The 15,582-nt window shown below is 41.9% G+C and overlaps 1 protein-coding gene across 2 annotated transcripts; it reads left to right on the forward strand.

The window, feature by feature from the left end:
* The first annotated feature begins 2,010 nt into the window (after nt 1–2,010).
* On the forward strand, nt 2,011–15,265 carry SRP9 (signal recognition particle 9). Of its 2 annotated transcripts, none has more exons than XM_055234334.2 (3): nt 2,011–2,235; nt 8,423–8,491; nt 14,025–15,265. In XM_055234334.2, the coding sequence occupies exons 1-3, from the start codon at nt 2,164–2,166 to the stop codon at nt 14,142–14,144; spliced, it is 261 nt and encodes an 86-aa protein (XP_055090309.1). In that variant the 5' UTR covers nt 2,011–2,163; the 3' UTR covers nt 14,145–15,265. The 2 variants fall into 2 exon arrangements, with proteins under 2 accessions (XP_055090309.1, XP_055090310.1); XM_055234335.2 differs by lacking the exon at nt 14,025–15,265 and adding an exon at nt 11,636–12,195 and having other exon boundaries at nt 2,035–2,235.
* The last annotated feature ends 317 nt before the right edge of the window (nt 15,266–15,582 follow it).

Here is a 15,582-nt window from a genome sequence, read left to right on the forward strand (position 1 = left end):
TCTTTAGGGAAAAACCCCTACACCTGGGGGTCATTCTGCCCAACTCTGCCCTCTCTGCCTCTGCTCATTGCTCTTTATAGCTTCCCTCAACACACACACACACACACACACACACACACACACACACACACACACACACGTCTCATTAACTGAGGATTTGGGTCCCTGGCTCATAGCCTTCTTCTTCATCTTATTCCTTTTCTTACTCATACAAGACTTTGATTTTGTGTGGACAACCCAACTATAAATCCAGCCTCACCAGGGACTATTGCTACTCTAAAATGTTAAACCCCAATATCCAATCTGACTAAAACTTCTATTTCCTGTTATATTGAAGTCAGATTTCCTTTAATCCTGGTTCCTTAACTTCTCCCTTTTGACCTAATTAATTACCATCTATCTAGCATGGATCCCATAACTTATCATTTCAATCACTCTCTTGCCAGTACCTTCAACATTCTTGACCCTTTGTTCTTCTTCCTCATGTACCCTATAAATCCCTAATATCTGTCTTTTCCAGTCCAAAATCCAAACTTCTGGGTGTTGCTGGAGACTGACCCCAACTGGGGCTATTCCCAGATATGATCTCCAGTTTCAGCTTTTTACTCTACTTGACATATTGCTTTTGAGTTTCTTTTTTCTTGTTGTTGTTTTTGAGACGGAGTCTCGCTCTGTTGCCCAGGCTGGAGTGCAGTGGTGCGATCTTGGCTCACTACATCCTCCATCTCCTGGGTTCAAGAGATTCTCCTGCCTCAGCCTCCCCAGTGGAGTAGCTGGGATTACAGGAACCCACCACCAAGCCCAACTAATTTTTTTATTTTTAGTAGAGATGGGGTTTCACGATGTTGACCAGGCTGGTCTTGAACTCCTGACTTCAAGTGATCTGCCCACCTTAGCCTCCCAGAGTGCTGGGATTGCAGGTGTGCGCCACCACTCCCCACCTGTTTTTTTCTAGTTGGCTTCCTTCCTCATTTCTCACAATGGCTTTTCCAAACCTTCTCAAGGATCCAAACCCATCCTTGCTTCCTCAAAGATCCAAAACAACCCTTCCTATTCACGAAGGTGGTCTCCTGTCTTAGGTGACAAGAAAATGTACCTTCTTGCCCTCGTATCTACATGCTCACCTATACCCTCACCTGACTTTTCCTTCTTCCTCACCCCATCAAAGGCAATAATGAACTTGTTTTTATTCATCTAGGCCTTTGGTCTTCCCCTTCATATTTCCCCTGAGACCTTGCTTTCTTCTTTCTCTTGTATTTTTTATTTTTTTATAGCTTATGTGTTCTTCTCTAAAAGTTATAAACATGCAGAAAATCTTTCCATCTCAAAATATAATACTCTTTACCTGGTGTCCCCTTCAGGCCATCTTCTTTATTTATTTATTTACTTTTGTGCCAGCGTCTTGCTCTGAAGCCCAGGCTGGGTGCGTAGCGCGATCATGGCTCACTGCAGCCTCGGACTCCTGGGCTCAAGCGATCCTCCTTCTTATCCTTGCATAAGTAATAATATGGCTTCTTCCTCATCTCCTAAACACCAGTCATCTGACATACACTGCCGATCTAAAATGGGCCTACGTGTTCTGCCCTTCCTTGCCTACCTGTTGAGCTTGCACCGCTTCTGTGAGCGTCCCCCCACCCACAAGTGATCGTTCTTCCTTCGCGCTCCACTAACCCGACATAAATGTTTATCATATAAAGTTTTCCGTTGCACTCTTGTGTTTATGTCTCCTGGCTTCTTCACCAAGCTGTGTGACAGCTGGGGCCTGTCGCCTCCTTCCTCGTATCTGCAGCGGCCTATCGCAGAGCCGCTTAATCTTTGTTGAAGGCCGCTGCGGTTCAGCCCTGGGGGCCACGGGACGGACGCCACTCATTCAGCCCTACAGGGGGCGCTGTGGCAGTCGGCATTGGTTGCCGTACCTTCCACTTGTCTCGCTCAGCTCTCGAGCCACACGCCCTGGGCTCCGCCCACTCCCTGACAATATCCCTCCTGCCCATTGGACGAGCTTGGACGGGGCTGTCCAATGGAGCGAGACGTTGTTGCGAGGATGCGCCGCCATCTTGGGGCTGCTGAGACTCGCGTCGGTTGGCGACTCCCGGAGATAGGTAGTTTGTTGGGCAGGGTTGTGCGGCCTTGCTTCTCTTTACTTTTCCACTCTAGGCCACGATGCCGCAGTACCAGACCTGGGAGGAGTTCAGCCGCGCTGCCGAGAAGCTTTACCTCGCTGACCCTATGAAGGTAAATGGCTGGCGGGGCCGCTGCTTTGGGCCCCGGCCCAGGATGTCTTCCCGCCATCCACTCGGCCCCTGGAGCTTCCCCAGCGCTCCCAGGAGGTGCTGAGAATGAACACAAATGGACGCTGCCAAGTTAATGTTCCGCTGTCTCGTCCCCTTCGTCCCTGATCTAGCGGCCCAGTGAGGCCCTCAAGCTGGCAACAGCCAGGTTCACCTCAGCCCTAAACATTCTGCAATCGATCTTCCCGCCCCAGTCCCTCAACTTCCCTTATGGCTTCGGATGTTTTACCAGTCCCTGAAGCCAGGGCTCCTCCCCCTGCAGCTTCCTGTCCTTTGTCTTTGTTCACTTTTGCTGTACCGCCTAGGCGGTAAGGGTACCTCATGTATATAAAACTGATGATGTTTTTCTACTGCCGCTCAGACATTCTTGAAAGATTACAATTTGGAAGCATCTGTACCCCCCAGAATATTGGTTCTTAGTATTTTGGGAGTCACAGGCTTTGAGAACATAAGAATAATATTTGCACCTTTCCTCAGAAAAATGCACGTATAAGTAAATGTTTGCAGACAATTTTAAGGGATTCATGGACCTCTGAAATACATTCTTAGCCCCCACAAAAATTATAATGGAGGTAGATGTCAGAGGTTAGCTCATTATTAAAAAGCAAAGGAGTCCAAGTGATGGGAGTTTAGCATTCGGGTCTTACTTTTCGCCTCTTGAGGTTTTGCTTATTTTATTTTTCATGCGCGTCCGTGTGAAGAGATCACCAAACAGGCTTTGTGTGAGCAATAAAGCTTTTAATCACCTGGGTGCAGGTGGGCTGAGTCCAAAAAGAGTCAGCAAAGGGTGGTGGATTATCATTAGTTCTTACAGGTTTTGGGATAGGCGGTGGAGTTAGGAGCAATGTTTTGTGGGGGCAGGAGGTGGATCTCTCAAAGTACATTCTCAAGGGTAGGGAGAATTACAAAGAACCTTCTTAAGGGTGGGGGAGATTACAAAGTACCTTCTTAAGGGTCGGGGAGATTACAAAGTACATTGATCAGTTAGGGTGGGGCAGGAACAAATCACAATGGTGGAATGTCATCAGTTAAGGCTATTTTTACTTCTTTTGTGAATCTTCAGGCCATGTGGGTGTATACGTGCAAGTCACAGGGGATTGCGATGGCTTGGCCTGGGCTCAGAGGCGTGACATTATTGTCATGTCTAAGAGTTATTTGAAGCATCTTCCTGTTAATTAAAAGTTCTGCTTCTTTTTAGAACTCAGCATATTGAAGGGGTTTTATACTGGAAATCTCATACCTGGTTATGTATGATGCTTCTTTTGTTTTCTGTCTGTTCTAATTCAGTCATCTCTTGTGCTCCATTCATTTCCCACTCTCGTGTTACCGACCCCAAGTTAAATTAGGTTCTGTGGGAGACACAAAGGTGAATGAGATTCTGTTCAACCCTTAAGGAGCTGGTATTATAGATACAGTGTATTGTGACTGTATCCCTCAGAGAAGAAAGAAAATTAAAAACAGATAATCTCGGAAAACCGGGGCTCAGGATCTTTTTTTTTTTTTTTTAATTTTTTTATTTTTTTTGAGACAGAATCTCGCACTGTCGCCCGGACTAGAGTGCAATGGCTCAATCTCAGCTCACTGCAACCTCCACTTTCTGGGTTCAAACGATTCTCCTGCCTCAGCTTCGCGAGTAGCTGGGTTTGCAGGCGCCGGACACCACACCTGGCTAATTTTTCGTATTTTTGATAGAGGCAGGCTTTCACCATGTTGGCCAAGCAGGTCTGGAACTCCTGACCTCGCGATCCACCCGCCTTGGCCTCCCAAAGTGTTGAGATTACAGGTGTGAGCCACTGCGCCCAGCGCGGGGCTCAGAATTTACTGTGTGAAACTGTTGATGATCATTAAGTAATATGAATTATGTTTTAAGTGTATGCAGTGAGCTGGTAACCTGTAACTCCAATGCCACATACTGTTTATAGTGCATATAAGTTTAAAGTGTGCAGCAAGAAATGTTGATAATTGTGATTAAAAATAGTATTAGACCCACAGAAAGACCTAGGTAAGTAACAAGCTGTAAAACATTCTTAGTTCTATTTTTTACAATAAAATGATACAATAATAAATGATGGAAACATTGTATTTTTTTAAAATACTTGAGAAACAGTAAAGAATATATAAATTCACATCAAGAGTGACTGTACTGTAAGAATGTGATGGCAGTGGTAGGGAAAATGAAAATAATTAGAGCATCACTGTGAGCAAAGCATGTCTAGAATAGATGAGAGAGAGAATATTTCACCTCTTACCCAGTCAGAAAATTGCAGTTGGCACAGGCTGGAGTGCAGTGGCACAAATCACAGTTCACTGCAGCATTGAACTGGGTTCGAGTGATCCTCCCACGTCAGCCTCCTGAGTAGCTGAGACTACAGACATGCCACCATGCCTGCCTACATTTTTTTTTTTTTTTTTTAAGACGGGGGTCTTGTTTTGTTGCCCAGGTTGGTCTTAAATCCTTGCCTCAGGCGATTCTCCTGCCTCAGCTTCCCAAGTAGCTGGGATTACAGACGCAAGCCATGGCGCCTGGCTTGACTGTTATGTTGAGAGGGGAGAGGATGAGTGTAGAGGAAGAGCTTAACAGTTTTTTTTGTTTGTTTTCCAAGATGGAGTTTTGTTCTTGTTGCCCAGGCTGGAGGGCAACGGCGCAATCTTGGCTCACTGCAACCTCTGCCTCTAAGTGACAGGCATTTTACATATGTTTATATGTTACAGGCGTTTAATATATATGTGTATTTACACAGATTTATACATAATACATGAACAATTACAGCAACCCATCAAAGTATATAAATGAATGATTTTAGATATGTTAAGTGATTTGCCTAGTTCCTTAAAAGATTAACATGAAATTTGGACCCAGATCTTTGAACCCCAAGTCCATTCTCTTTCTGCTAGGGCTAAAGAACAAATTTTGTCAGGTCTCTGGAATCTGTTTTCCAAAATTCTCTGTCTTCTCTCCGCAACACATTTAACTTGTTGATCATACCCAGTATCTTTTTACCACTATGTCTTGCATTGCTATAATTGAAGATGGCATTACCACTGGATTATGTAATAACCTCTTTGTTGGTCTGTCAGCCTTTTTAGTTCCTTAACACTCCTGCCATAACTGTCTAAAAAACAAAAGTTGAATTCTTCATCTCCTGCCTAAAAACTGGTTCTTTGATAACTGGATATAGTCCCAACTCCCAGTCACAGTCTGACCCATCTCCAGTCTTTCTGGCTTTGTCTCACCATTTTCATGCTCTTCAGCTTTAGTCTCATGAAGCTACAGAATTGTATCCTTGTTCAGAATGGGGTTTTTAGCCTTTCTTCTGCCTTCTTCTATAAGGTTAAAAAAAAAAACAGTATTTTCAAAGCCACCTCCTTTTTTTTTTTTTTTTTTTTTTTTTGAGACGGAGTCTCGCTATGTCACCCAGGCTGGAGTGCAGTGGCGCGATCTCGGCTCACTGCAAGCTCCGCCTCCCGGGTTCACGCCATTCTCCTGCCTCAGCCTCTCCGAGTAGCTGGGACTACAGGCGCCCGCCACCACGGTCGGCTAATTTTTTGTATTTTTAGTAGAGACGGGGTTTCACCGTGGTCTCGATCTCCTGACCTCGCTATCCGCCCGCCTCGGCCTCCCAAAGTGCTGGGATTACAAGCGTGAGCCACCGCGCCCGGCCGCCACCTCCTTTTTTTAGACTTTCCTTTTTCCCAGTCTAAATTACTTGTTTTCTCTCTTTAGCATTTTATCTGTATATCCCTTTATAGGACTTAATTCATTTTGTCCTTGTGTTTTGGTTATTTTTGGTAAAGAACCTTGATTTTTCTTTCTTTATGGCATCTGACATGGTGACTCGGCACCCTCTAAATTACCAAATGGACCCCTTTATAAGTATGATTGGCCTTTTTTCTTTTCTTTTCTTTTTTCTTTTTTTTTTTTTTTTTTGTTTGAGACAGAGTTTTGCTTTTGTTGTCCAGGCTGGAGTGCAGTGGTGCGATCTCAGCTCACTGCAACCTCCACCTCCCAGGTTCAAGCGATTCTCCTGCCTCAGCCTCCCGAGCAGCTGGGATTACAGGCACCCGCCACCATGCCCAGCTAATTTTTGTATTTTTAGTAGAGACAGGGTTTCACCATCTTGGCCAGACTGGTCTTGAACTCCTGACCTCGTGAGTGAACTCTTGCCCTCCCAAAGTGCTGGGATTACAGGCATGAGCCACTGCGCCCAGCCATGATTGGCCTTTTAACTCTCATTCCTCCTAAATGAAACCAGTGAGTGTTCCTTTAACCGAGAGTTAAAACTTCACATAGTTGTCATGCTTAGTATATTTTAAGTGTTTCATTTCTAGAGAACTGAATTTTTAAAATATGTAAAACTGAATTTACTAGATCAATAAATAGAATCAGGTATTCTAAAGATAATTAACCTAGTTATTACTATTTGTACCTGCTTAAATGCTTGATGAGTTCCCTTTCCTTCTTCACTCAGACAAATCGCATATAGTCATGTAACTTTTTTTTTTCAATCTCAGGAATGCAAAGACCATAATGGGGAAAGCTGTCGGTTGCAGTTCCATTAGCCCTCTTTATTTAGTTTCCAGAATTGTCTTGAGGCCTCTGGTGCTAGATTGTAACCATTTTAAAATTATGTTTCTGTTGGCTTGTAGATAATTAGCAGTTTTTATTTTATTTTGTTTTATTTTTATTTTATTTTTTTGAGATGGAGTCTGGCTCTGTCCCCAGGCTAGAGTGCAATAGTGCGATCACTGCAAGCTCCACCTCCCAGGTTCACACCATTCTCCTGCCTCAGCCACCTGATTAGCTGGGACTGCAGCCACTCACCACCACGCCCGGCTAATTTTTTGTATTTTTTAGTAGAGATGGGGTTTCACCGTATTAGCCAGGATGGTCTCAATCTCCTGACTTTATGATCCACCTGCCTTGGCCTCCCAAAGTGCTGGGGTTACAGGCATGAGCCACCGCACTCGGCCAATACTTAGCAGTTTTTAAAACAGCTAGCTGAACAAGAGTTACTGATACTGGTTAGGGAAAAACTGCGATACACTGTGCTTGAATCCATCACTGAAAGAAAAAAAATAATGTTCATGGAAGTGTTCTTGGGAGATGTCTTATAGGAACATGCTAATATCTAAATGCCTTGGCAATCTGTAGAATATTGAACATAAAGTATTGTGTAACATGGAACTTCAGTATAGGAGTTATTCTGGTTTTTGGAAAAGTTGTTGGTGGAGACTTCTTTTCAAGGCAGAATTCTGCTTTTTTGTAATAATGCATTATGTTCTGCCGTAATGATAAAGACCTGATTTTGCTGAATATATTAGTCTGAATCTGCTTGCTAAGATCTGTAGAAAATGCCGGGCGCGGTGGCTCACGCCTGTAATCCCAGCACTTTGGGAGGCCGAGGCGGGCGGATCACGAGGTCAGGAGATCGAGACCATCCTGGCTAACACGGTGAAACCCCATCTCTACTGAAAAATACAAAAAAATTAGCCGGGCGAGGTGGCGGGCGCCTGTAGTCCCAGCTACGCGGGAGGCTGAGGCAGGAGAATGGCGTGAACCCCGGGGGACGGAGACTGCAGTGAGCTGAGATCGCGCCACTGCACTCCAGCCTGGGTGAAAGAGCGAGACTCCTTCTCAAAAAAAAAAAAAATCTGTAGAAAAATGGAAAGTGTGAATTGCACTGACCTGCAGCACTGTTTGCTAATGAATGGATTTGGACTTTTTAACTAGCCATTTCTGCTAAATGTTTTTCCTCCTCTTCCTGTCATTCCTCTGTGGCTAGGTGTGTTGGTGTATATTCTTATTGGCAAGAAATGCCACCTTATAAGTCTCACAGACATTCCCTGAATGTGGATGTGTTTTGAGAATGTTCAGTACATCTCTTTTCAAACTGGCTGCAAATAAAATATCCAACTTTTTTAAGGTCTTAAATAAATGATAGCAAAGGAATTAACTAAAATAGCTGATTTTTTATTTTAACCTCATTTCAGTTTAGTTTATAGTAAAAATGCCTTTAGATGTTTGGGGGTATTTATTCTAAAAGGATCCTTTTCAGCCTACCTGAAGACTAAATTATTTATGAGAAATGTCATCTGTCTTCACTGTTTCTAAATATGTATTTTTGTTTCAGGCACGTGTGGTTCTCAAATATAGGCATTCTGATGGGAACTTGTGTGTTAAAGTAACAGATGATTTAGTTGTAAGTATACATTTTTATTTGTTACATACTTTCAGATTTGTTTGAGTTAATTATTTGTTTGAAATTATTTACTTAGAGTTTATGGAGATTACCCATTAGGATGCTTATTTTGCATTTCATTCAAAGATGAAGAACCCCATTCTAGCAGCTACTTTTATAGACCCTCAGGAAATAATTTAACCTGCTTTCTTAATGCATTATGTCAAGTTTAATAAGTGCTGTCTTCAGACCTTAAGCAACAGGAATGTAGAGAGCAAACTGGATGTAAGGGAGTAAAAGTTTCCTTTAAATGACAGTGTTTGAACACAAGTTACAAGCTTTATTGTATTTCCTGTCTTTGATATGCCCATTCTTGTTACTTCCTCATATCCCATTCATTCCTTAACCCTCTGCCATCTGTTTTCTGCATATGGTATTCCAATGAAACTGCTCTTTGTGAGAGCACATCAGCAGCTCCTTTATTTTCAAACCCAGTGGTCTTATTATTCATATCTTACTTGACCTCCTTGCTGCTTTTGATACAGAACCCCACTCTTTCATAGAAATAATTATTTTGGCACTTGTGATTCTGTTTTATCTTGGCCTTACTATTCTGTGTTTCTGTTGTTTCATTCTTCTTTGCTGATTTTTTTTTTTTTTTTGATGTGCCCCATATATATTTGCTTCTCTATGATTATGTCCTTGATCGTCTTTTCATACAGCTTCTGGAGCAGTTCATTTAGTTGAGTCTAATACTGCATCTATCTATGTCTACTTGCAAATATGTGTTTAGTTCATATTCTTCTGACTTTCTGACTAGTATCTGTATCTCACATACTCTCAAAATTCACTTGTCTACAGTGGAGATTATCATCTGTTCTTAAACTAGCTCCTTTTCACGCCTGTAATCCCAGCCCTTTGGAAGGTCAAGCAGGCGGATCACAAGGTCAAGAGGTTGAGACCATCCTGGCTAACACGGTGAAACCCCATCTCTACTAAAGATACAAAAAAATTAGCCAGGCGTGGTGGCGGGCACCTGTAGTCCCAGCTATTCGGGAGGCTGAGGTAGGAGAATGGTGTGAACCTCGGAGGTGGAGCTTGCAGTGAGCAGAGATCGTGCCACTGCACTCCAGCCTGGGTGACACAGCAAGACTCCAGCTCAAAAAAACAAAAAAACTAGCTCCTTCTGTTCCTACCTTCCTACCTTTAGTTGCATTATTTTCCATGTGGTCAGAAATCTGGGGATTTTTTTAATTGAAAGAATTTTTTTAGAGACAGGATATCGCTATGTTGCCCAGGCTGGTCTTGAACTCCTGGCTTCAAGCAGTCCTCCCACTCAGCCTCCCAAGTTGGTGGGATTACACACATGGGCCACAGTGCCCAGCCCAGAGTGATTTCTATTTAGACGGAGTCTCGCTCTGTTGCGAGGCTGGGGTGCAGTGGGCGATCTCTGCTCACTGCAGCCTACGTCTCCTGGATTCAAGTGATTCTCCTGCCTCAGCCTCCTGAGTAGCTGGGACTACAGCCACTCACCACTACGCCCAAGTAATTTTTTTTTTTTTTTTTTTTTTTTTTAAGTAAGAGATGGGGTTTCACCATGTTGACCAGGATGGTCTCCATCTCTTGACCTCGTGATCCGCCCACCTTGGCTTCCCAAAGTGCTGGGATTACAGGGGTGAGCCACTGCGCCTGGCCTTTTCTTTTTCTTTGTCTGTTTGATGGAGTCTCGCTCTGTCGCCCAGGCTGGAGTGCAGTGGCGCAATCTCGGCTCACTGCAAACTGCCTTCTGGGTTCACGCCATTCTCCTGCCTCAGCCTCCTGAGTAGCTGGGACTACAGGCACCTGCCACCACGCCTGGCTAATTTTGTGTATTTTTAGTAGAGACGGGGTTTCACCGTGTTAGCCAGGATGGTCTCGAACTCCTGACCTTGTGATCTGCCCGCCTCGGCCTCCCAAAGTGTTGGGATTACAGGCGTAAGCCACTATGCCTGGCCTTTTATTTTTTTTAAAAGAAGGAGTCTGGCTCTAATACCCAGACTGGAGTGCAATGGTTCATTCTTGGCTCACTGCAGCCTCTGCCTTCCGGGTTCAAGCAATTCTCCTGCCTCAGCCTCCCAAGTAGGTGGGATTACAGGTGGGCACCACCACACCTAGCTAATTTTTGTATTTTTAGTAGAGATGAGATTTCACCATGTCGCCCAGGCTGGTGTTGAACTCCTGACCTCAAGTGATCCACCCACCTCGGCTTCCCAAAGTGCTGGGATTACAGGTGTGATCCACCACGTCCAGCCCCAGAGTGATTTCTGAAAGGCAAATTTGATTGTTACTCCCTTGCTTAGAAACCTTTAAACTCCACCCTTGCATCCCCTCTAATCTCTGTCATTTCTATATTACGTAAGAGCTCCTTTAATGTGCTGTGATGTGTTAGGCCTCAGTGCTTTTGAATATTCTGTTTCCTCCTTTGCAATATTGAATCCCACCTTCACCCCTACTGTGGCCAGACTGCTGCTTATCTTTCAAAACCCAACTTGAGGATTACTTCATCTCTTCCTTTTCATTTTGGCTTTTTGTGCTGTATCACAATTCTTTTATCACATTTGTCTTTTTAATAGACTGTCCTTCAAGACAATAGAGATAGATCAATAATAGTCTTATGTGTTTTATTTCCATTGCCTACTATGATGTCTTGACCCAGAGAGCACTCAGTAAACATTTTTAAAATAGATTAGTTCTTTTAAAAATTTTATAGAGTGATTTTAAAAATCCCTTTTTGTCTTTGGTCATATATTACATTTGTGTTCAGGGTTCCATTATGAGATTGCATGAAGTTTGACCTTTTAGTGATTACCATGTCTTCTAAGAACCAATTGAATGTAGTGAGTAGCTGAACATGTGAAAAAGGAAGAGTGACTCGAGATGTAGTATACTAGACATAGATTCAATATATGTGAATCCCAGCTTAGTCATTTACTAACATTTTGGCCTTGGAAAAGTTTAGACCAAAAGTTTAGCCTTCTGGTCTCAATTTCCTCATCTGTAAAGTATCATAGTGATAGTAAAAAAATATATGAAAGTATCTAACATTAGTGCTTACCCTTGGTAGATTGAGTAAATGTATTCTTTTGTTTGTTGGTTGTTTGGTTGATTGCTTTTTTTTTTTTTAAGAGACAGTGTCTTGCTCTATTGCTCAGGCTGCAGTGCTGTGGCATGATCGTAGCTCACTGCATCCTCGACCTCCTGGGCTCAAGCGGTCCTCTCGCTTCAGCCTCCTGAATAGCAGGGACTACAGGTGTGCACCACCACACTCAGCTAATCTTTAAATTTTTTTGTCAAGGCAGGGTCTCATTATATTGCCCAGGCTGATCTGGAACTCCTGGACTCAAGCCATCTTTCTGCCTTAGCCTCCCAAACCACTGGGATTATGGGTGTGGACCACTAAGTACTTCTTAAATCTTGACATTCCACACTGAGAAAAATTTTAATTGTGATTGTCACAGAGTGGTTGGGTATACTTGCTGAAGAAAAACCCCTATGTCCTGTCTTAAAAATAGGGGAATAGGTGGGGCGCAGTGGCTCATGCTTGTAATCCCAGCACTTTGGGAGGCTAAGGTGGGCGGATCATGAGGTCAGGAGTTGGAGACCAGTCTGGCCAACACAGTGAAACCCTGTCTGTACTAAAAATACAAAAATTAGCTGGGCGTGGTGGTGGGTGCCTGTAATCTCAGCTACTCGGGAGGCTGAGGCAGGAGAATCGCTTGAACCCGGGAGGCGGAGGTTGCAGTGAGCCAAGATTGTGCCACTGCACTCTAGCCTGGGCGATAGAGCTAGACTCCATCTCAAAAAAAAAAAAAAAGGGGAGGGGGGGAATAAATGCAGAACCAATTTTAATACAAAAGGCCTTATCTCCAATTGATGGCTCTTTTTGCCCTGTTAATGATTAAATATAATTAAGGATCCATGTTAACTTTGACTTTTTTATAATCCCATGTATGCATCATTTTTCTAATCCCATAATTGATTTATAATACTGTCTTCTATGGACCTAAAATCTTTTTCTGTCAGAAACTTCAGTGAGAAGGTATGTACATTCTCTCATAGGACGTATGCTAAAATTTTAATGATGAAGATTAATATGGCCTTTTTACAAGATTGCCACACAAATTTGTACAATGCATGGATAAAAATTTTTTTTAAGTGAGTTGTTTAAAAGGCTGAATGAATTCAGATCAGTTGGGCATGATGAGGTTGAACTTCAAGTTATTTAAGTTATTGACTTTTATTATAGGATCATTAGTTCCTGTTTAAAACTCGTGAACCTTTAAGATGGACTGAAGAAAAGTGGACCTATATTACAAAATGAGGAAAGGTCTGCCAGCTTAAAAGTTGCTATTTTTGAAGATTCTACAACAGATGGCTTTATGACCAACCATAAGCAGATCTTAAGTATCTAATGAAGAATTTAACTGCTAACAAGGAAGAATTTGGTTTGGTTTAAAAGTAATATCTTCAAGCCTGGGCAACATGGAGAAACCCCGTCTCTACTAAAAAATAGAAAAATTAGCTGGGTGTGGTTGTGTGTGCCTGTAGTCCCAGCTACTCGAAGCTGAGGATCACTTAAGCCCAGAACACAGTTTCCAGTGAGCTGAGATCACGCCACTACACCCCCAACCTGGGCCACAGAGTGAGACACTGTCTCAAAAATACATATCTTCAGCAAATCAAGATTTTTTTATTTATTTTTCTTTTGGAGACCGAGTCTCACTCTTGTCGCGGAGGCTGGAGTGCAGTGGCATGATCTCGGCTCACTGCAGCCCTGACTTCTGGGTTCAAGCGATTCTCCTGCCTCAGCCTCCCGAGTAGCTGGGAGTACATGTGCACGCCACCACACCCAGCTAATTTTTGTATTTTTAGTAGAGATGGGGTTTGACCACATTGGCCAGGCTGGTCTCGAAGTGCTGACCTGGTGGTCTACCCGCCTCGGCCTCCCAAAGTGCTGGGATTACAGGCGTAAGCCACCACGCCTGGCCAAGAAAATCAAGATTTATCTGGTTTATGTGTTGACCAGCTATACACAGATAATTCTAGATTTTTTTCTAAAAATTATTATCAAACCCCCAATTTCACCAGTAGAAAAAGGGATCTTAAGATTTCTGTGTTTTTTTCTCCAGCATAACTCAGTTACTTATGGCTGGGAGAAAATATGTAGGGAGATAATCTAATACCTAATTCTAAGGGAGAAAATATCTAATTCTAAGCCTTGAGTTCTTCTCATCAGACCATAGCAGGATTTAACATTTAACATTTTTCAGAAGCTTATAATAGACTTCATTTAGTTTTTTGTCCACAGCAGTGGCATTTAAATTACTGTACTTTAAGACGTGGAATTGCTGGAGGCTTGGAAACTTGAGTGCAATTTCCCTAGTACGACCCTCCAAGGAGAATAGAGCAAAACAGTGGTAGGAAAAACTCTCAAAATTTTACTCAATTGTATGTTTTCTACATTGTCAATATCTAGTTTTATATAGTTAATGTGTACTTCTAAAATTTCTGACAGTGTTTGGTGTATAAAACAGACCAAGCTCAAGATGTAAAGAAGATTGAGAAATTCCACAGTCAACTAATGCGACTTATGGTAGCCAAGGAAGCCCGCAATGTTACCATGGAAACTGAGTGAATGGTTTGAAATGAAGACTTTGTCGTGTACTTAGGAAGTAAATATCTTTTGAATTAGAGAAAGTGTTGGGACAGAAAGTACTTCATGTAACTAAGTGGACTACTCAGAAGCTTAGAGGTCATTTTTTGTAATTTTCTTTTTAATGTTTACTTTAGAGAGCTAGGGATGCAAATGTTTTCAGTTAGAAAGCCTTTATTTACTTTTGGAAATTGAACAAGAAATGCATCTGTCTTGGAAACTGGAGATTATTTGATGTTAGGTAAAACATGTAATTGTTTCTCTGGCAAATTTGTATCAGTAATTTGAAAATGAGATATTAGGAAAAACCAATTCTTCTTAAATTTAGTTCATCTTTCTTTAAAAGAGCATTAAATGTAACCATTTTGTGGGATCGATGTATTTCTTTTGGAGCATAAAATGTATGCTGTTGTCACCAATAAATATAAAATATGGTAATTGGAATTAACTCCACACCATAATATGCAGTTATGCATACTGTGCACCTAATTATGTATAGCAGTGTAGTCTCAATTATATCTAAAAGTAATTGTGACTAACAAGTATGCTTTGCCTTATTTCCACATTTAAACTACCTTTTAATATAAGGGATTTGTAGTATCAGCTTGTTGAGCAATGACTTTGAATCTCGTTTTCTGTGATCAGAAGCAGCAGTTATTTGAGTGCATGAATGGAATGATGATCACTGTACTATAATGTACTGAAACCACCATATTACAGAAATATTTACTACATATTTTCCATCTGTAGTTTCTCAGAAGGGCTATGGATTAGTTGAACTGTCAAATCCTTGCATACTTCTGTGACACCCCTGCCCATTTTCTGTCTTTAATTAACCAAGGTGTTAGGTGTGACTGTCAGAACTGTTATGTTTTCCAGTAAACTAGAAGTATGATATTATTTGATAATTATATTTGTATCCTAAATTTCACCACCCAAATGTAATGTTGATTCCTCAAGAATGAAATGAAGGCACTACATTGAAATATGTTTTGTATAAATTTGTCATGTTGAACAACATTTTAGGATGGTAAGTTCCCTTAGCTATATGAATTTTGGCATGTTTCAGAGAGATCAGTAAATAAAATATTAGATAAAATATATATTGTTTGTGTTGAAGTTTTTAACTTTTCAGAAATTGTTGATTTCTGAGCTGGGATATACTATATTCATTTAGTCCAAAATGAGCCTAGTAATGCTGAAAGCAAATTTTTTGCTTCTCAGTACTTTATATTATATGGCTTTCTCTGCACTATATGTTAATAGCAAGTTTGTTTTCTTGAATTAGAAAAGTAATATCAGATAGTATAGGATTATTTTAGCTTTTTGGTTTTTTTCCCCCAGAGTTAATGGGATCACTGTCAGGGGAGGGGAGAGGTTTGACCTTTTTCCCCCTTATTTAACACTACAGAGATGACCT

The sequence above is a fragment of the Symphalangus syndactylus genome, chromosome 19 (assembly GCF_028878055.3).
Source record: "Symphalangus syndactylus isolate Jambi chromosome 19, NHGRI_mSymSyn1-v2.1_pri, whole genome shotgun sequence".
Taxonomy (NCBI): domain Eukaryota; kingdom Metazoa; phylum Chordata; class Mammalia; order Primates; family Hylobatidae; genus Symphalangus; species Symphalangus syndactylus.

Coding starts and splice junctions, on each gene's coding strand:
- SRP9 (XM_055234334.2), top strand. CDS start 2,164: ATGCCGCAGTACCAGACCTGGGAGGAGTTCAGCCGCGCTGCCGAGAAG. Junction 2,236..8,422: donor ACCTCGCTGACCCTATGAAG/GTAAATGGCTGG, acceptor TTTTTGTTTCAG/GCACGTGTGGTTCTCAAATA. Junction 8,492..14,024: donor AAGTAACAGATGATTTAGTT/GTAAGTATACAT, acceptor AATTTCTGACAG/TGTTTGGTGTATAAAACAGA.